This window comes from Xenopus laevis, chromosome 7L, assembly GCF_017654675.1.
Source record: "Xenopus laevis strain J_2021 chromosome 7L, Xenopus_laevis_v10.1, whole genome shotgun sequence".
Taxonomy (NCBI): domain Eukaryota; kingdom Metazoa; phylum Chordata; class Amphibia; order Anura; family Pipidae; genus Xenopus; species Xenopus laevis.
In genome coordinates, this window is record NC_054383.1 from 9284869 (window position 1) to 9305568 (window position 20700).

General features: G+C 36.4%; 1 protein-coding gene across 1 annotated transcript in view; it reads right to left on the reverse strand.

Moving 5' to 3' along the window:
* LOC108695740 (protocadherin-15-like) overlaps nucleotides 1–20700 on the reverse strand; it is a 555442-nt gene that overhangs the window by 305571 nt on the left and 229171 nt on the right. The window contains exon 9 of the mRNA XM_041570198.1: nucleotides 18904–19074. Within this exon, the coding sequence (XP_041426132.1) occupies nucleotides 18904–19074 (171 nt within the window). The remainder of the gene's footprint in view (nucleotides 1–18903; nucleotides 19075–20700) is intronic.

The following is a 20700-nucleotide window of genomic DNA, read 5'->3' on the forward strand; positions in this document are numbered from 1 at the left end:
AGTTTCATGTAGGATGTTTACCAAAGCCTCTGCTTCCGATCCAGAACCTAAAGCTTGACCTCATATCACATTTTGTCTCACAAAACTCACTAATGATGCATGCGCCCAGCACAGAGAAGCTACAAAATTTAGAAACACGATTCTTCAGAGGTCTCCTGGTAAATCAAAGGGCAACAAAGAAGGTCTGGAGAGATCTGAAGCTTGAGCTGATTGAAGGCAACCTTAAATCATGGGTTTATCAAGTTTTTAACTCATCTGACTCAGATAAAAAAAATCTTTGTGTGTTAGAAGTACAAACTGTTCCATACTGTAGCTTTTGCAATAACTGCTAAGCAGTGTGTCACTATGCTTAAATAGTGATAAAGTTGTTCATTTATGTTCTCACACCATTTAAACAATGCAAACATTTCTTCTTCCTCGTTCTCCCTCTTTCCCTCTCATTCTCCCCTTCTCTCTCTCTCTCTGCTTCTCTTTTTCTTTCTTTCTTTCTTTCTTTCTTTCTTTCTTTCTTTCTTTCTTTCTTTCTTTCTTTCTTTCTTTCTTTCTCTGGAGAACAAGTTGAGTTGAGCATAAAATCAGTGGAACATGTTGGGGTAGCATTTTACATTGGCAATCAACTTTTAGGAAAGTTCACCAGTGCTTTCAGTTCATTGTCACTCAAAGTGAATGGAGGGGGCATTCACTTGTTTGTCATTGTCTTTATGTGCAAGAGAAGTCATTAGCTCCAAAGACATTTTAAGTACTGTAGGGACCCATAGGGTTAATATGCCCATATGGCTTTAATTCCCTACACTTCCTGATCTCCCTAGTTGCTGGGCAGAGGCCCATGTAGCTAAATGTAATTTGCATATCCAAGTTATTGGCCAGGAGGTGCTGTGACCACATCCTGTCACACTTTGATATAGTGAGTGAGAAGGGGTGGATCTTCCTCTTTGTTTTCTGGTTGCTGACCCAGCTGGATGTTTCCAAGGAGCCTGGGTACAACAAGGCCCAGTAAAGCCATGTGCCCTAGTGGGACCAGTACCTCTAGAGAGATAAGTTGGGGAGCAGGGACCCCGTGAATGAGGCCAGCTAAAGATGGGTTACTACCTATACTACCTGTAATAGTACTCTCTAGGAGAGTAAGTAAATAGGGAATTAGGGCTAGTGAGTTCCCTGATCCAGGAGTTCCTGAAGGTGTATCTATCCAGGTGTGACACTATCAACCTCAGGGAATTCCAATGTGCTGTCTCTGAGGGACATGTTGTAACCATGTCATGATTGTCTTGGCTTTGTAAGTACAACCCTGTGGATCATTTTCTCTGACAAATAAAGTTTTATTTTGTTTGACTGCAAGAACCTCCAGGTGCCTATTTTTTCCTGTTTTTTTGCACAGTAGCCTGTGGGAGTTGTAGTTACACTACACCACACCTTTAAGCTTCCATTTAACGAAGGCCCTAGCCTGAAGTGTTAGAGTCACGTGTAACCCATGCTCTAGTGCACTAGCTGGTAATTAACCCCATTGGTCTGTATAGCCAAAAATAATGTTACAGTACCTTAAATTGGGAGCAAAGCTTCGGTACCACCAAGGCACAGCATCTCTACTCACCCTGAGTAGCCAAACATCAACTTAGTTATTTAGGAAATGCCTGGGAATGCTCTATCCCCATAATGCTGTGTATTAATATATGATAGATTTCCCCATTAGACAGTGACATCTATATTTATATTTAATTAGTGTAACAATTTAATTCAATCTTTGCTGGTTGGTTTTGGTTATTGAATAGCAGGCATTAGCTATGCATACCAATGCTGTCCAATCATGCAGAATGATTTCAGAACTCTACTTATTTTCATGCTTTAGCACTCTCATTTCCCTTCAAGCAATTATAAAACTCGAAACTGCTGTTTTATCTTGAAAAATTTCATAGCTCCATAAAGTGCAATAAAATTGGATTTAGTGTTTGCTGCAGCTTGTTACGTCTGTGGCTTAACTTGTTGTCCATATCTAACCGAAAGGATTAATGTTTTATTAGTATGTCATTCAGAACTCGCAGTGGCTTGACAATAACATTCCGAGGAAGTATTTTAGTCTGAGCAAAGCGAAAGGAAGTCTCGCCCAGAAGGAAAGACAGTTTAGATTATCACTTCACGCAAAGTGCGGCTATCATATTAGAAATATGTAGAAAGCAAAAAACACTGATAAGAGCCCGTTGTGCAGCCATCTTTGTTAAATGCCAACCTTTAAAGATCTTCAAATGATTTTGAATGACATTTCAGTGTTTGCCATGTTATTTCTGCGAATAACCATCTAATTTCCGTTTTTTTAAAAGAATGTATTATTTTGTTCACTACTCCCCCTCCCAAAAAAAAATAGGAATTGGTACAATCACCCATGCATTACTTTCCTAGCAGAAGGTAAAATGTCAAATCTACGAGCAGTGCAAGATATCCATATTTTGAACAAATTATAGCTTTAAAGGCAAATTCATACCTCCCAACATTTTGGAAGTAAAAAGAGGGACAAAAAATTTTTTCCGCACGTAGCGCAGCAATTTTTTGACCACACCCCTTTCTGTGGCCACACCCCCTAATTACCATGTTTGTTTTACAAAATTTGGCAGGTTATGAAAGTTTGAAAATATTTCTCCTTATCTAAACTGTGTTTTTGTGTCTCAAAATTGTTACAAAGTATCTTAGTTGCACCTGTTAGCTGTTCTGGGCTCTCTGCTAAAAGCCACTTAAGTGAGAAACTTTGTTTCTTTTTCTGGCTGTTCAGTGCAGAGAAAAGAGGGACTTTCCAGTACAAATGAGGGACTGCGGGTTGAGCTGTCAAAAGAGGGACTGTCCCTCTGAAAAAGGGACAGTTGGGAGGTATGCAAATGTGCTTTACAAATATCTAGCTTAGTATAGGGACTACCTATTCTCAAGTATTCTTGCTTTTGCTGTTTTTTTATTGGGGTATGTGGTGTGGCCCCTTTTACAGAGGTTGCTGAAGCTTTCTTGGCAAAGACAAATGTAGCTATATGTTTTTAAAGCAGAAGGTAAAGATGTTACACAGCTCAATACAGCAGAGCATCAGAACAACAGAGCAATTTTTCCACAGGTCTTTCCTTGCAGAGATCCAACACCAGACTGACTGGGAGCGGCCTTTTATACCCACGCTCCCAGCATGCTTTGTGGTTCAGTGACATCATACATTTTTATGTAACACTATTTTGGACTATATTAGACCAACGGGGTTAATGTCCAGCTGTGTCTATAGAGCTTGGGTTGCAGTAAAAGAGTCCAAAGAGGCAAATGTTTATGATCAATAGATGGACAGGACAATCCAGCAGAGACAACACAGTGGAACTCCCAGGGGACATAGTCAAGTAGTTAAGTAATCCCTCTAGGCAGAAATACATAAAACGTGGTCTGAATCACACACAGAATAGTCAGGGAGAACAATCTAAACCTGACACCCTATTCACTGCAGTCCCTTCACTGTATGCAATCTTATAGCCTAAGGGACTAACTCCCTGCAACAAATCCTTGATGGAGCACAGGCTGCTCATTTAACCTACCTATCTTACTCTCCTACAGATTAGTATGAAAGGCAGTATCCAATCTCTAACTGGCCTCATTCAGGGGGTCTAGGGTTGCCACCTTTCCCCGCTGTGAGCTCTGGGCTGGTCAATGATGTCATGGGGCAGGACCATGATGTTGTGGGCGGGACATTTATGTTGCATGGGCATGTTAGTGGGCATAGCTATGACATGGGGGTTGGCGATTTGCCAATCACTGCATCAATGTTAGGGAATCCTGCCCAGTTTTCAAAATTAGGAAAACTGAGCTGGCAGTTTTGACCCGGACAGCCCTCCCAAAAACTGAGCTGCCTGGGTCAAATCTGGACAGATGGCAACCCTAACATTATCCCTGCTTCCCAACTTATCTGTAGAGGTTTAGGTCCCTCTAGGGCAGCATTGGCTTTACTGGGACTTGTTGTACCCAGGCTCAGTGAGAACATCCAGATGGCTCAGCAACCAGAAACCAAGAGGAAGATCCACCACTAACAAGGCACTATGGGGTCCGTATACTAAAGCCCAGTAAAAATATGTGCACAAATATAGACAAATTTGTAGCCAAATATGTTTTCACCAGTTTACTAACCTGCGGTAAATATCAATTTGCAAATTTTCTTGCGTAAAAATATGTTTTCGCTAAAAATAATGATAGGTACACATTAACGCATGGTTTTCTAAACAGCGAAATGTGCAAAAGACAAAATTTATGCAAGAATATTTGCAAAATTTTACCGCCACCTATGCAGTGGCGTAAGTATTTTTCCACCAGAAAATACTTTTCTGGGGGCAGGAAATATCAGGAAATATCCCATAATACTCGTAAAAAAAAAAACATTGTCGCCTATAGACGTCAATGCATTTCGGCAAATTTTCATCAAAACGAAATGGGTCAGATTCGCCCATCACTAATAAAATGATTCACACGTATTTTCCCTTAAACACATGAGAATCATTAACATTAAAACTGAAATTTCATATATTGCTAAGATTTTCTTCGTATATTTCCTAATATTTAAAAGCCATCAATCTGCTAATCTTTACTAAAAGCAAATGCAAAACAAGTAATTAAATGCTTTGCCACTATAATTATAGATTGTATGGAGTACACTGAGTTGCACTATTGTTGTGATATATTAATTCCAAATAAAATTAATTACCTGTAAATTTGCATTTTTCAAAATTCCTGACATTTCATTGTTGAGTGTTCAAACAGTGACATTTTCATTGAGAGCATAGAAAGAGGAGTTATCAATAAGTAACACAATAGAGGGACGATTTAAGAGGAAAAAAAAGAGAGATGAAATAGTTCTCTGATGGGAAACATGTACGAGAAAACAATCAGGCGCTTATCAAAGGTGACTGTTTTGACATTACTGAAAGAGACTCCCCTGTTAAAAAGGCCTTTAATACAAAAGAGATGCATTTTATTAAGTTATCACATCCAGCGACTGACAACTCTGCCTGTTTAAACTGTCAAATGTTTCATCACTTATTAAATTCAATATTTGCTGCTAGGCTATTCCTGAGGGAATGACTTGTTATTTTTTTTTTTGTTTTCTTATAAAGTGATTATCACTTGTTTGTTTGAAAGGCTTTTAAAGTGTATTGAATTGTTTACTAGAGCTTCGATTGTGCTTTCTTTGGGGTAACTAAGCTCAGGAGTAGTGATTGGCGAATTTATTCAGCAGGCGCAAATTTGCAGCAAATTCCCGCGATTCACTGCCGGTGAATAAATTTGTGAAACCGCCGTGAAAATTCGCCAGCGCAAAAAAAAATCGACGGAGGCATCCTGTTTTTTCGATGCCGTTGCATTTTCGCCGACTACTGTGTGCCTGCGTCCGAAAAACAGCCGCCTGCATCAAAAACACGGATGCCGGTGTCAAAAACGAGATGCCGGCGTCAAAAACGAGATGCCGGCGCCGTTTTGCGAATTTTTCACCATTTAGCAAATTTAGTTTTTTTGGATGCCGTTGCATTTTCGCCGACTACTGTGCGCCTGCGCCTGAAAAACGGCCGCCTGCATCAAAAAAACAGATGCCGGCATCAAAAACTAGATGCCGGCGTCAAAAACTAGATGCCGGCGTCAAAAACAAGATGCTGGCGCTGTTTTGCGAATTTTTAACCATTTTGTGAATTTTGTTTTTTTGGATGCCATTGCATTTTCGCCTACTACTGTGCGCCACGTCCGGAAAATGGCCGCCTGCATAAAAAAAACGGATGCTGGCGTCAAAAACGAGATGCTTGCGTCAAAAACGGGGGAAATTCGCTAATTTTTTGGCAAATCAAAACACCACAAATTCGCCCATAACTACTTAGGAGCCATTGCAAATCATTAATACATAAAAACAAGATGGTTACTTTTCATGGTGAAGCTGGGAAAAAGTGGGAAGTGTGCACTTCTTTAAAATACTGTTGAAACATATACATTTTGGATGTATTAAAATGTATGGTAAATAACTGTGTTACCATAGTTACCGGAGTAAGGAGATCCTAAGAATGTTATGTATATTTTAATATAAAATTTACTTTGCCAAAAATTCCAGCTGGTGTAGCGAACTCAGTTATGCTCCAACACAATAACCTTGAGATGCATTGTACGAGGGATGAGTTTTTGTTGGATTAGGAAATTTAAGGTTATCATAAGAATTAATGAACAGATGACTCAGACATGAGTTTTCAGCAGTGCGGGTTCTAACAACCAATGTCTGTATCATTTGCTTTTATTGCTTTTATTAGTTAGATTTATTGGATTATTTGAAAACGCCATTCCAGTAAGAATGCAGAGCATTAAAGTGGACATTAATTATAATCATAGGATTCTATTTTTATGAAGCAGCTTTTCTAGGAAATAGTCAACAGTGACTTTAGGAATAAGAAAGGAGAAAGGCTGTGATCATTAATCACTATTTGCTGCTAACTAATTACCAGTTAGCAGCAGTTACTTCTTTTGTTTGAATTAAATATCATGGATCATGAATGTGGAAATTCATAAACATCCAAATTCATTTTTTGACAATACCAACACTGAAAATTATGATATTATTTAACACCACTGCAGACCTGTGGTAATAAATGATGAATAATGAGGAGCAAAATGTCCCCTATGCCAAAGAAAAATCACATTGCTGCCAAAAAAACCTCAAAATTGTGAAATTTCAACAATTTTTCTCAGAATGCATTGGTGTCAAGAGGGCTTTTTTATCTGTGTTTTTTTCTTACTCCAAATGCATTGAAATCTATACACATTTTTTTCACACCAAATGCACTGGAGACACTATGCATTTTCTCAAGTTTTTTTCTTGATACAAATGCATTGGAGTCAATAAGGGGCAGACTTATCAAGGGTCGAATCTCGAGGGATTAAAACCCTCGAAATTCGACCATCGAATTGAAATCCTTCTAATTCGAATATCGAATTCAAAGGATTTAGCGATAAAATAGCATTCGATCGATTAAATCCTTTGAATTGAACGATTCGAACAATTTTTAGGGATAGATCAAAAGATTTTTATTTGATGCCAAAAAAAAATGCACTGGAAGGTCCCCATAGGCCATATAGCAATTCAGTAGCTTTAATTTGGCGAAGTATTGAAATTGAAGGATTTTTAAAGAGACAGTACTTCGACTATCGAATGGTGGAAGTAAATTCGAAGTCGTAGTATCCTATTCGATGGTCGAAGTATCCAACAAAATTACTTCGAAATTCTAACTTTTTGGACTTCGAAAATTCACTCAACCTTAATATATCTGCCCCTAAGTGTTTTTTCTTGCATTTTATTTCCTGCTCAAGATCAATGCATGATGACATTTAAAGGGGAACTCCAGCTTCCAAGCCAAAATTTGATAAGGGACCACATAACACATAAACCCCTAATATCCACAGTTACCTGTTTCTTCAAAAGGTATGAATAAATGGCATTTTCTATGCTGCAATCCAACTGTTTAACAGTTCTTCTTTTCTACATCATTTGAAATCCTGGCAGTGAAGGAGGGGCTAAAACACTGATGTTACAAATTGTAACAACTTCTCCACAGCTTACAGACAGCATGCATGAACTACATAACCCACAATGCATTGCACTGGGATGTTCCTTTCTTTATTGAAATCACATGTGCAGGGAATTGTGGGGTTTGGAGGATGCAGGCTGAGGACAGATGGCTGTTGATACAAAGTAACAGTAGTCAGTCAGCTCAGCAAAGTAGTCAGACAGATCAGCAGGAGAGCAGGGGACTAGGCTTAGGGAATCATTAAAAATCATGAAAGTCTGCATATTTTTTAATTGTTGTATATTGCAAAGTTGCTTGAAATTATTTACTTTACAAAACTATCAATTTCACTGTGAATCTTTATCAGGAAAAAATTGCTCACTTGCGGTGTTTGACTTTGCATAAAAGTTTACAAAACATCAAATAAATATTGCTGAAATGCATTGAAGCCAATGGAAAGGTGAAACTACATTGAAGTTAAGGTGTTTTTATCCATGTAATAGCATATACATTGCCCTACCTTTATCAGAGAAGCTCCTTTCCACTATGCTACAAATGTCCTTCATGAGAAGAAATGGCCCAAATTTTGCCAATTTCTTCCAAAATGGCCACCAAAGAGAATCTCAGAAAGACAGGGGGGGCTGGGAAGTACCAGAAGTTTGCTCATACCAGAAAATGCTGCTAAAACACCTATAACTATAAAGGAAATATCACTAATTTAATTATGGGCTGGTATCATACCCCATCTTTTTTCATAATTGGTTCCTGCAGACAACCTCTCCACACTGCTGGAGATGCTGCCAAAATGACAGAAAACTATTACTTAGCCAGATATTAAAGTATTCTGGAATACTGTAACTGATTTAGTAACATTCTTATTTCATTTGTTTCCCTGAAGAATATTGTTAGCACTAAAATGAATGGATTATATTAATTACTTAAACCACAATTTTATTTTAATTTTTTAAATGTAAACCAAAAAAAAAAATCATACAAATCTTCACTATTTAAAAGCTGTCAAGGTTACGTAGAAGTTGTGGTTTTAGAGAAATCATGGTTTATAAAACTTCTAAAACCACTAAAATGAAAATGTTGATAATTTGACATCATGGAGTTCAACTGTCAGAACAGATCCTCTGAAATTTGTGGGAAAGAACACCTCTAAAATGTTCTTAGAGAACTCTTAACAACCCAACTCAAAAATTTGCCAATGCTCTTCTTAGGGCAGCCAGGTGTGCCATTGCAGGAAAACTAAAGAATACACACACCTCAACTGAAATGGATGTTTAAAAGTTCATTATATTAAGGCAATAACATATGTAACTGTACTTAGAAATTATTCTATGTTTACTTTTTATCAAGTCGGAGGATACTGGGGTGCCATTAAAGAGACACAACTGGAATGTACCAGCAGATCTAGAGTATGGGAAGTTATATCTGATCTCAGGATGACTCTCATTTGGTAGGATACACATGGATAAACCCAGCCTGAAGGAAAAGGGGTTGAATACACAACCAATCTTTTGTGAAACTTGCTTTCTATTGAAATCTTGCATAATACTATTACACATTACGGTTCATAATTAATTGAGGGGAAAAGTCCATATTCTTAATATTCTCACAGATGCTAAATACATGATTTAGTTCTGTCTGGTTACTGTTTTATTTCATGGTATGTTCCTCTTATTACCTTATCTTATATATTATTACCTATTATATAATTACCCCTTTCTTTTTTTTCTAATGGGTACACTGAATCCATCTCCTCCCTCTTAAAAAAGGGAGCGCCTAGACAAGTATCATACTTTTGTTTTGCTGACTATGTGTATCTGTTTATTTATATGTATGAAAATGCAAAACTCAATAAAAAGAGAAAAAAAAATATATATTTGTATATATTAATATATTATAAAGAGGCTCACCAGGGGTCTGGGTGATATCAGCCAAATTATCAGCTAGGAGAGGGTAACCATAATTATTTTAACATGAAGCTAGCACTGGAAAATATTTGGCAACCTTCCACACTAGAAATAAGACTGCACATTTTATAGTTTCCACTTGTGTGCAATGCATGTAATAAAAAGTCTTCTTGAGGAAGTCATTACATTTCTATCAAAAAAATCCATCACCTTCAAACAGGTCTTAAAAATTGCAATTAAAATTCATAGTGTAATAACTGTCTAGTGTAGAGTATTAAATTGTGAAATGTGAATCTTGGCTCCTTTTCTGTTTATGACTTTTATTTATACTCCCCATATGGTGTAGTGTCCAAGTTTCCATCTTCAGTGAATGCAGACATTTTGAGGCACATTTATCAAGGGTCGAATTTCGAATTCATGTACGTTTTTTAAAACTCCCATAAACGCCCATAAATTCAAAATTCAACTAATCGAAATTTATTAATAAAATCAAATTTTTCCAACTCTGACAAATTGAAATGACCCAGATACTCAAATCAAATTCGATCAAACTCAATTGAAGTTTTTTCTCAGAAAAAAACTCAAATGACAGGAAGGCTGAAACATCTCCAAATTGATCCCTGAACCTCTTCCATTTACTTAAACAGCAATTCGGCTGGTTTTACGTGGCGTATAGTCAAATTCAAATTCTTAAAGTGCCAGAGTATGATAAATCTTGAAAATTGAATTCAAATGTTTTATTCAAATTCAAATTAATTAATAAAAACTAATTTTTCCAACTCGGAAAATTGAAACTACCTAAATACTCGAATGAAACTCGATTGAAGTTTTTTCTCAGAAAAAAACTCAAATGTCAGAAAGGCTGAAAGATCTCCAAATTGATCTCTGAACCTCTTCCACAGCAATTCGGATGGTTCTATGTGGCATATAGTCAAATTAAAATTCTTAAAGTGCCAGAGTATGATAAATCGCGAAATTGAATTCAAATTTTTAAAAAAACCCTGAATCGAGTTTGGATAACTCCCTAGTCAAATTTGACAGTTTTAACCATAAATTTGAATTACAATTTTCAATTAGACCCTTAATAAATCTGCTCTACAATGGGTATATTGACAGTGGAAAAAAGTATTCTCTAACAAATCCTTTATGCCTAATAACTTGTATCGACTTTATAATTTTTTTTTAGAGAATAGTATAGGGACTCATGGGGTTAAATCCCCTACTCGTTTGGGAAAGGAAGTCCTGGTACATGTAACCTATGACTAGTTCCTGTTTTATAAGGAAGCAAATGGTTCTTCCTCTTTGTCTTCCACCTGCTGTACAGGGTGGATGCTACTGGGGAGACTGGAGCACAAGACCCCACTAATGAAGAGTAGTGATGGGCGAATTTGCGCCATTTCGCTTCGTCGAGAAATTCGCGAAACGCCCGTTTTTTTGACGCCGGCACCCGTTTTTGACGCCAGCGTCTGGGTTTGAAGCCGAATTTTTTGACGGGAATTTTCGCGGGCGTTTCGTGAATTTATTCGCTGGCGGCGAATCGCGCAAATTTGCCGCGAATAAATTCGCCCATCACTAATGAAGAGTGCCCTGAAGGAACCATTATTTAAGTCTTTTTTAATAGTGCACTGTAAAAGTATACATTAGACAGGCAAGCTAGAAAGATCAGTACCTAGTTCCAACACAAGACTGAAAGATTGGAGGTAGCTCTCCCAGGTAATGCTCCCTGAAAGTGAAGGCACCATAATTTGGAAAGGTACTAGAACTGCTTCCTGAGGTTTGCGCTCAGGGATACAGATCACTAAAGGTCTCTCTGAAAGTTTAACAAGTCCATAGTGGAGTCAATCCCCCACATGTAATAAAAGGCACTAAGTTTGCCCAGGAGCAGTAACCAGTTACAACCAATAAGATGTTTGCTTTTAAACATGTGACCAAGAAATTCTACCTGCTGATTGGTTGCTATAGGTTACTGCCCCTGGGCAAACTTAGTGCCTTTAAATACATAACCCCAAATGTGTTTTGCTTTGTGGACCATTATTGCTGCAACCCACATACCTCATTTGATAAATGTGCTCCTCTCAAAAAACTGAATAAAATGAAAACAATTGTATACACTGTGTATACGGTGTGAGTTGTAAAACAAATTGAGTTTATCTGCAATAAAAATGTAATCACTTTCAGCAATAGGGGTTTCTTTTTTAACACTCCCCGTATGGAGCACTGTCCAAGTTTTCCTCATCAGTGAGAACGGTTATTTAATGGACATATTGATAGTAGGACGGAAGCCACATTTCTACTGAATTTTCTGACAAATACTTCATCTCGACTATGTGTATAGGCATTTGGATTATATTTTTGAAACTTTTTTAAAGAATTCTCTTTTAAACCCTTTCAATCACTAACTAAATACGCCCCTTATTAAGGAGAAAAAAAATGAACATGTCTAAAATTGTGTACAGCGTAAATGTGTTTTAGGAAGAATTCCAAAAACACCTTTGCGAAAGGACCATAACAATAAATGATTCACCATCACCCCCTTGACTATTCCTAGCAGCCACTGTGAGTTGTAAAGCAAATTGAGTTTATTTGCAGTAAAATTGTAATCATCTTCAGCAATAGGGTTTCCTTCTTTAAAGAAACCATTAATGATATGCTGAATAGCTAGCTGTGTGCTGAGTAGTGATGATTACAAAGGCTGAGAAACAAATGAAATGTATTCTTATTTTCAGGTTGGAAAAATAGGTGACTCTAGAGACATGTGGGTATAAAGCTTTCAAGTCTAAGCTTTGTTTTATTTCTGAATAATGATGCATTCTGCTCATCATACAACACAATTGCTTCTGTAAGCGTGAAGGGCTTCAAAAAGAAGTTTAAGCGAAAAAATGCAACAACTGGTGGCTATAAACTGCAAGACAAGTAAGTTATTTCTTGGGAATTCTTATTGAGTTTTCTAGAAAAGGGCTGGTATGGTAGCTCTTAATCTGAAAATATCATATATGTTCTATTTAATGATGAAACCAAAGAGCCTTTAGCTTGTAAAATAAATCCTTATAAGTGCTGTTATTGTGCAACTAAACTGGTTAGAGGGAGGGAAGACTTACATTTTGAGTGTAGACTGTCAAAGTTGGGGTTGTTCTCTCTGGAAAGATGAGGGGACATGATTACTCTTTATAAGTACATTAGAGGGCTTTATAGACAAATAGTGGGTGTTCTTTTTTTACCATAAAATGGATCACCACACCAGAGGCCACCCCTTTTGACTAGAGGAACAGAACTTTCATATGAAGCAGTGTAGGTGGTTCATCACAGTGAGGGTAGTGCAGTTGTGGAATGCCCTGTCGGATAATGTTGTGATGGCTGATTCCTTTAAGAGAGGCTTGGATGATTTCCTGGACAAGCATAATATCCAAGGCTATAATGATTCCAAAATCTACAATTAATATAGATATCAGTATATATTATTATGTGAGTGTATGGAGGGGTTGTGTGATTGTGTGCATGTATTGGGTTGGCGTAGTGATGGGCAATTCTGACCAATATTGCCAAAACTCATTCATGTCTATAGGAGACATTTTTTTTGATGTGCAACAATTTTTTTCACCCATTGAAGTTTATGATGCACGAACATGGAGAGCTTGACCCAATCCCAAAACACTTGTTCTAAGTGTAGGGTGCTTATCCGGAAGACCCTTCCCTCGCATAAGGGTCAGAGGGTAAATAGCAAAAGAAATTCGGATGCACACCTGTTAGTTGCAATTGTGTCCAAACGGTGATTTATTTGAAGCCCAAAATATACATCACAAAGGGGCAATGTTTTGGACTCCTCCGGGTCCTTTATCAAGCCTATTGTGTCACATTCAAAAACCAACTTAAATAGGTGTGAAAGGGGGTGGTAATTGTGGGCCCCTCCCCCTCGTTAAAATGATGATGTCATTCTCAATTGTTTGTGAGTCATAGTCCAATATCCAAATTTGTTTCCATTTGAATACAAGGAAAAATGATAAATCAATAAAGTCCATCTTCACAAAGTGTCCATAAATTATCAGTGTTAAAGGTAAACATATAAACCCACAGGTTTTGAAACATCTTGATACATTTAATGTGAAACATATATTTCAACAACTTGGTAACTGTTTGTAACCATGGATACGACATACCTGAGACGTCTAGTCCACTAGACATCTCAGTCCATATGTCCATATGTAACTATTATTTGTAATTGGTAATTATGATAGTGATGCTATTGTGTTATACAGTATTATTAATTGTGAGGTTTATTATAATAAATAATGTCAAGTATGACCTGTTTGATAATATAATGCTTTTATAAGTTCCTAATAGTTCCATGACCTGTATAAAAGCACTTGGTCTGCAGCCTCACATATCTATTTGATCATAGAACTACTCAGTTCCATCCTCTCCTCAATACAGGATATATATCCCTTATAATACATGAGTGGTACCCCGAATTTCATAACTAATCTGTAGTAATAATAATGTTTCGGGGGCATAGAGTCACGGGAGGAGGGGGTCATTCTTCCACTGTATAGAACACTGGTAAGGCCCCATCTAGAATATGCCGTACAGTTTTGGTCTCCATCACTCAAACAGGACATTATTGTATTAGAGAGGGTACAGAGAAGGGCAACTAAGCTGGTAAAGGGAAAATCTTAGCTATGAGGAAAGACTGGCCAAATTGGGGATGTTCACGCTGGAGAAGAGGCGCTTAAGGGGTGATATGATAACTATGTATAAATATATAAGGGGATCATATAATAATCTCTCTAATGCTGTATTTACCAGTAGGTCTTTCCAGCTGACACAAGGTCACTCATTCCGATTAGAAAAAAAGAGGTTCCGCCTAAATATTCGGAAGGGGTTTTTTACAGTGAGAGCTCTGAAGATGTGGAATTGTCTCCCTGAATCAGTTGTACAGGCAGATACATTAAGTAGGTATAAGAAGGGGTTGGATGGTGTTTAGCAAGTGAGGGAATACAGGGATATGGGAGATAGCTCATAGTACAAGTTGATCCAGGGACTGGTCCCATTGCATCTTGGAGTCAGAAAGGAATTTTCCCCCTCTAAAGGCTATGTTACTATGTTTCAGACTAATCTGTAGTAATGATAATGCCAGACAACATTCTAGGAAGACAAACAAAATGGGTGGAATTCACTTTCCAATTTGGCTTTGGTGCTAGTATCAGGATCAGGAGTGCCCAGTAGAAAAGTTATTTTGAATCCCAATGTGGCAATTAATGGTAATAAAAGCATCTACAATTTTTGATATTGTCCTTGCCAATAGAAATACTTAAACTAGAAAACCAGAATTCATGCATTATTTCCATAAATATACATTTTAATCTAATTTAACCTTTATGTAAGAAATTTCTCCTTACTAGGACAAGACCTACGCTATGTGGCGTTTTTAGATTTAATGACATTTATCCTTTAACCCGTGTGCATGTCAGGATGATTTAAAGCAACAAATCAAGAAAATAAAATAATTTTGAGTGCACATGTTGACTTTGGGCATCCACTGGAGAAACTATTACTGAGGAGTGTAATTAAAATGGCGGACTACAGCAACTTTACACAAAATGTTAATTGATATTCTAAAGAATATGTTATCACATAGCTGAATGATGTTCATCATATTTCATTCTCAGTAGAATCCTCAGGCTGAAAGACAGTTACAAACAACATTATCAGTGTGAAACCAAATCTAATGCCAGGCAGTTTCTAGACTATAATTTTGTGAAAAAACAAAGATGATGAACATGTTGAATTAAAAATGTAGACGGAACAAGTATAATTGCAAGTATGCATATTCTATGTGAATATACAGTGCAGCAGTGAGTCTCTATAACTACTTGATATTGGATTTACAGTGAAGCTGTTGTTTTCTGCCTCTGTAATGGCTGAATAGGATGTACAGAAAAGCTCTGCTATACATTGTCACCCTGTGCTGATTCAGATGTGACTTCAAAAGTGATTGATTTAAATTCCTATGATGTCATTAATCTATAGAAATATGTGGAAAATCCATGTTCTGCATTTGCAGTTGTTTTCAGTATCCACTATAGGGGGATTTTTGCTATTTGCTGTACTATCACTAAAACAAACACCAGAAGTGATTTTTTTTCCTTTACCTTCCTACTGTCCTACTGAACTAGGTACAACTCTCTTCAGTTTAATACACTGAATTATTCTGCCAAAACATTTTGCTACCTCAGAATAAAAGTAAACTATTTAATATTAAGGACAAATGTCCTGTTGATTTAAGGATCCTTAAAGCGGTGGTTAACTTTTAAGTTAACTTTTAGTATGGTATAGGATGGTAAATTTTAAGTAACTTTTCAATTGTTTTCATTATTGATTTTTTATAGTTTTTTAATTGTTTGCCTTCTTCATCTGACTCTTTCCAGATTTCAAATGGGGGTCACTGTCCCCATCTAAAAAAACAAAACAAACAAATAAGTAGGGATGGGAGAATTTTTTCGCCTTGTTTCTCCGCAAAAATGACGACCATAGACTTGTATGGAGTCGTGCGTCCAAAAAAAAAGACGTGCATCGGCGACACTTCGCTGGTGGCGAATTTTTGGCAAAACGAAATGGATCAAATTTGCCCATCCCTAACTATAAGGCCATAGATGTATTGTTATTGCTACTTTTTATTCTACTTTTTATTACTCATCATTCTATACAGACCCTTCCCTGCTTATATTCCAGTCTCTTATTCCAATCAATGCATGGTTGCTAGGGTCATTTGGACCCTATCAACCAGATGGCTGAAATTACAAGCTGCTGTATAAAAAGCTAAATAACTTAAAAATCACAAATAATAAAAAATGAAAATGTAAAATTGTCTCAGAATATCACTCTTTACATCAGACTAAAAGTTAATTTAAAGGTGAATAATCCCTTTAAGTATAATAGTGTTTCATGGTTGCTTCATGGTTATTAAATGCATAAAAAACTCAAATACTGAAAATTGTCATCTGTGTAATATATGTATTTATCTGAGTTCTAGAAACCCATGGAAATGATTTTGCCATTGTATTTATGTTGTAAAACCACTGTACCTGTCCATCTGATTTCAACAAACCAATATCATGGCAAATCCAAGTCCCATGGAATGATGTCTGTTAATTTGTTGTGCCCTGAAATGTTGCTTGCTCAGCACTATACTGACTCAATTCAGTGTCTACATTACAGTATAAAATCTGTAGCAAGCTTGGCATCATCCTTTCACATTAGTTACTGAGTTCTGAACTTCAATCCTTTCTTTTATGTAACATGGTTTTTACAATAATGAGCTGTAGAAAAGTCTGAGGCCACAATCTCAGGGGACTTTCATGAGCATAGCTTTAAACTGCCATTCACAGAGTTTGTTGACTCCTTCCTCAACGAAAAACATGAGGAGTTCTAGAGGCAAGCTAATCCATGAAAATTGACATTTTTCACTGCCAGTTTTTGAGTTTTTGTGAATTAAATGCTATTTTTAAGCTATTTTAAATGAGTTTTTGCCAGCCTTCAGCTTTCTAATTTTGGAATTGTGCACTTCACAAACATAGAGACTTAGGGGGAGATTTATCAAGGGTTGAAGTGAAAATTTGAATTTTGAATTTTAGAGTTTTTTTGGTGGAATTCGACTAGGGAATAGTTAAAATTCGATTCGAGTTGTTAAAAAAATTAGAATTTGATTTTCGAACTTGTACTGGCCATTTAAGAATTCAAATTTCAAATATATATATATATATATATATATATATATATATATATATATATATATATATATATATATATATATATATATATATATATATATATATAAGACCATTCTTGGGCGTGTTAAATAAATCAACTGAAAACAGAATATATGAATTGGATAGTTCTCAATAAAAAGGATACAATATATTTATCAATCAATATATGCATTTAAGGTTTATGACCCATTTATTTTATTACCAAATATACATATCTTCCAAATAAATTCACTCACATAGTTCTTTATTTAATTTACTATTTGCATTAAATTGGGATGGAACATTTAGTGAGTGCCCCCTCTATAAACATTCTTGCTGCTTGTTTGTACAATACAAACATATTCCAAAACCTTTATCTGAGGTGCATTCAGCTGTACTTTAATTATCCTCTACCAATATAATAAGGCAAGAAAACTGCACAAGGCATTGCACATGACACCTTAAAATGAGTAAGATGCACTGAAAACAGTTTTACATCGCATTAAAGCAAAGTGAATTGCAAATAAAATCCTTGTCAAAACATTAAAAAGAAATGGCACAGCAATTACACAAAATTATATCCAAATGGAACTGCTGCTGCAGCAAAAAAGCCACATAATCAATGTATAACCTATGGAAAAAGAATCATGCCATATGAATAAACATTACTTTGCTGTATCATTTTTACTTTTGAGCTTTAAGTTCCCTTGTAATGATATTAAATGAAAGGAAAATAAACAGGACAGACAATGAAAAATAGAAATGTAGGTGCATACAAGTGCCAAATCCCCACTAATCCAATCCCATATGAATTATAGATAAAATCAGATTTACACAGTCATGTGAAGCACAGATGGAAGTACACTGTCCTTTCCAGGCCAAGCCAGAAGTTTACTGGCCCATGCATGGTCTACTGATATCTGGAAAAAATAGGCCAGATTACACATTGGAAGAAGGCTGCATTGCCATGTTCATGCAGTTCTCTCCTGCAAATCTTCTTAGAACCCAATTACAATCCAATAATTGTCCTAGGGACCAAAAGACTGGACTATCTCAATTTGGTGGGTAGACTGGATAAAAATTTGCTTGTTTAGTGACCTAGCCATTGAGCGGATCTTATTGTGCATGCCACTTTTAGCTAACACATTTAGGATGTTATTTACTAAACTCTGGCCTGGCTTTTTGGGGTTTTTTAAAACTGGAATTTTTCAAGACTCAGATGCTGCAAAAAGCCTGAATCTGAAAATTCGCCATTTCAGACCTCCCGAGGTTGTGTATAAGTCAATGGCAGAGGTCCCTATCCTATTTGGAAGTTTCTGTGGTCTGCGCTGGAATTAGCCCAAAGATCCGACCTTTTTGGTTTTTTTGGGCAAAAATTCAGGATTTTAAGGAAAATGCAAGAAAAAATCAGAGTGATTTGGGAAAAATTGAGGAAAAGTCACACAATTCGAGTTTTCGCACAATTTTTTAATAATAAATAAGGTCAAATCGGGTATTAGAGTTCGGTCATGGCTTTTTTTATTAAAAATTAAATAAATGCTGATTTTAGTAAATAACCCTCTTGGTGTGTGTAGTTCATAAGGTGAGTACAATGAATTCATAAAAAATAATACAATACAGATATTTTTCAAGTAGATTGATGCTAGAGTATTGACTGACACTATTTTGAAGCTCACTGTGACAATCTGAGACAGTTTTAGTTATACTCACAGGACTTCGGAGTTCTGGAATGGTTGCTTTGTACATTACGGGGAGGCAATCACGAGTGTTGCTCACTAAGACGCACGGCAGAAACATGGGTCCCAGGTCATCACCATCGAGGATATCAACTGTCAGAGTAGTTGTGCTGGTTCTGCGTTCATTAGGATTTGGGGCACGATCCTGTAAAATATTATGGGGAAATTCAATAAATTTTCAATAAATCTCATTCAATAGGTAGCATTATTATAGTACTTCCATGCATTTTTATGATACAAATATTAATTTTGGGAGTCAGGCGATCCGGTTCCCACTTCATTCAGTTGGGCTATGTAGAAAACGCTGAACTTACAAAAATGTTATTTTATTTTTACAAAAGTAAACCATGTTGGTCTGTCTTAAACAAGTCTCTACCCCCGTTAGGCGCACAGTATAAAGCAACTCCTCCTTTAACTTGTTCCATTATATAAAGATGGATATTATGATTTGAAGTCCTATTGATTTCCATAGTAGGTGATGCACAATATTTATTTATGGAAGTTCAAGTAGTGCACATGCAACTTATTTGCATAGGTCTAACTGATAAACTCAAGTCAAAAAGAATATATCTTTAACAAGTATTTTCCATTGAATTAGTGTTTATCTTCATGTAGGGCTACCACCATTTTTGAACACCCCTCTTAACTTTTTATTTGATTAGATTATCAGTAACACTAAGGTTAATTAACCCTCGATATTCGACCATCGAAGTTAAATCCTTCGACTTCAAATATCGAAGTCAAATGATTTACTGCAATTCATTCGATTGAACAATTCGAAGAATTTTAATCCATCGATAGAACGATTTTCCTTCTATCAGAAATTACTTAGAAAGCCTATGTGGACCTTCCCCATAGGCTAACATTGGTGCGTGGTAGGTTTTAGGTGGCAAAGTAGGTGGTCGAAGTTTTTCTCAAAGAGGCAGTACTTTATTATGGAATGGTCAAATAGTCGAACGATTTTTAGTTCGAAACGTTCAATTCGAAGTCATAGTCGAAGGTCGAAGTAGCCAATTCGGTGGTCGTAGTAGCCAAAAAAAAAAACTTCGAAATTCGAAGTATTTTTCATTCTAATCCTTCACTCGAAGTAAATGTGCCCCATAGCATACTTTTTAGAGGACCTATATTAAACAAGAAAGGTGTTGTGATGTTGCCAAGGACAATTGCTATTAAAGGGACTTTAAAATGTCCAATATCCAACATTTTAATACAAAATAGATACAACTTGAATACCACTTAAAGATCAAAGTGATCATCTAGCTGCAGAAAATTATCTTAAATTTTAACAACATTGCTATATAAAATGATTCTTCAATAACAGCCAAACATTCAGTTGCAGAGTATTGATTCCCATAAAAACAGACTGTTAGACCGATGCTGTCCTGCTTGAGATGCTAAGAAGCCATCAAAAGCCCCTTTCAATAATTCTCAAGAAACTGAAAGGGAAGGAATTGAAAAAATAGAGGATCATATTTGCTATTTTAAGTGAAATGATAACGGCTAGATGACAGCAATAAAATCTCAAGAAGAAGGATTTTCTTACAGAAGAATGAGAAGGAGAAAATGTTATCACTCTTATATGGTTGTAGTATATATTTCCCTACAGTATGGGAAATATAATTTTGAGCAGATGAAAAAATGCAATATCCCAGTTCTAGGAAGAAAGCCGTGTTTTCCATTACAAAGGTTTTCTTCAATATAAGGCTTGTCAAATACAGTTCATGAGCAGAAGGCATTAAGAAATGGTTTACATTCTTGGCTTGGTATTTGT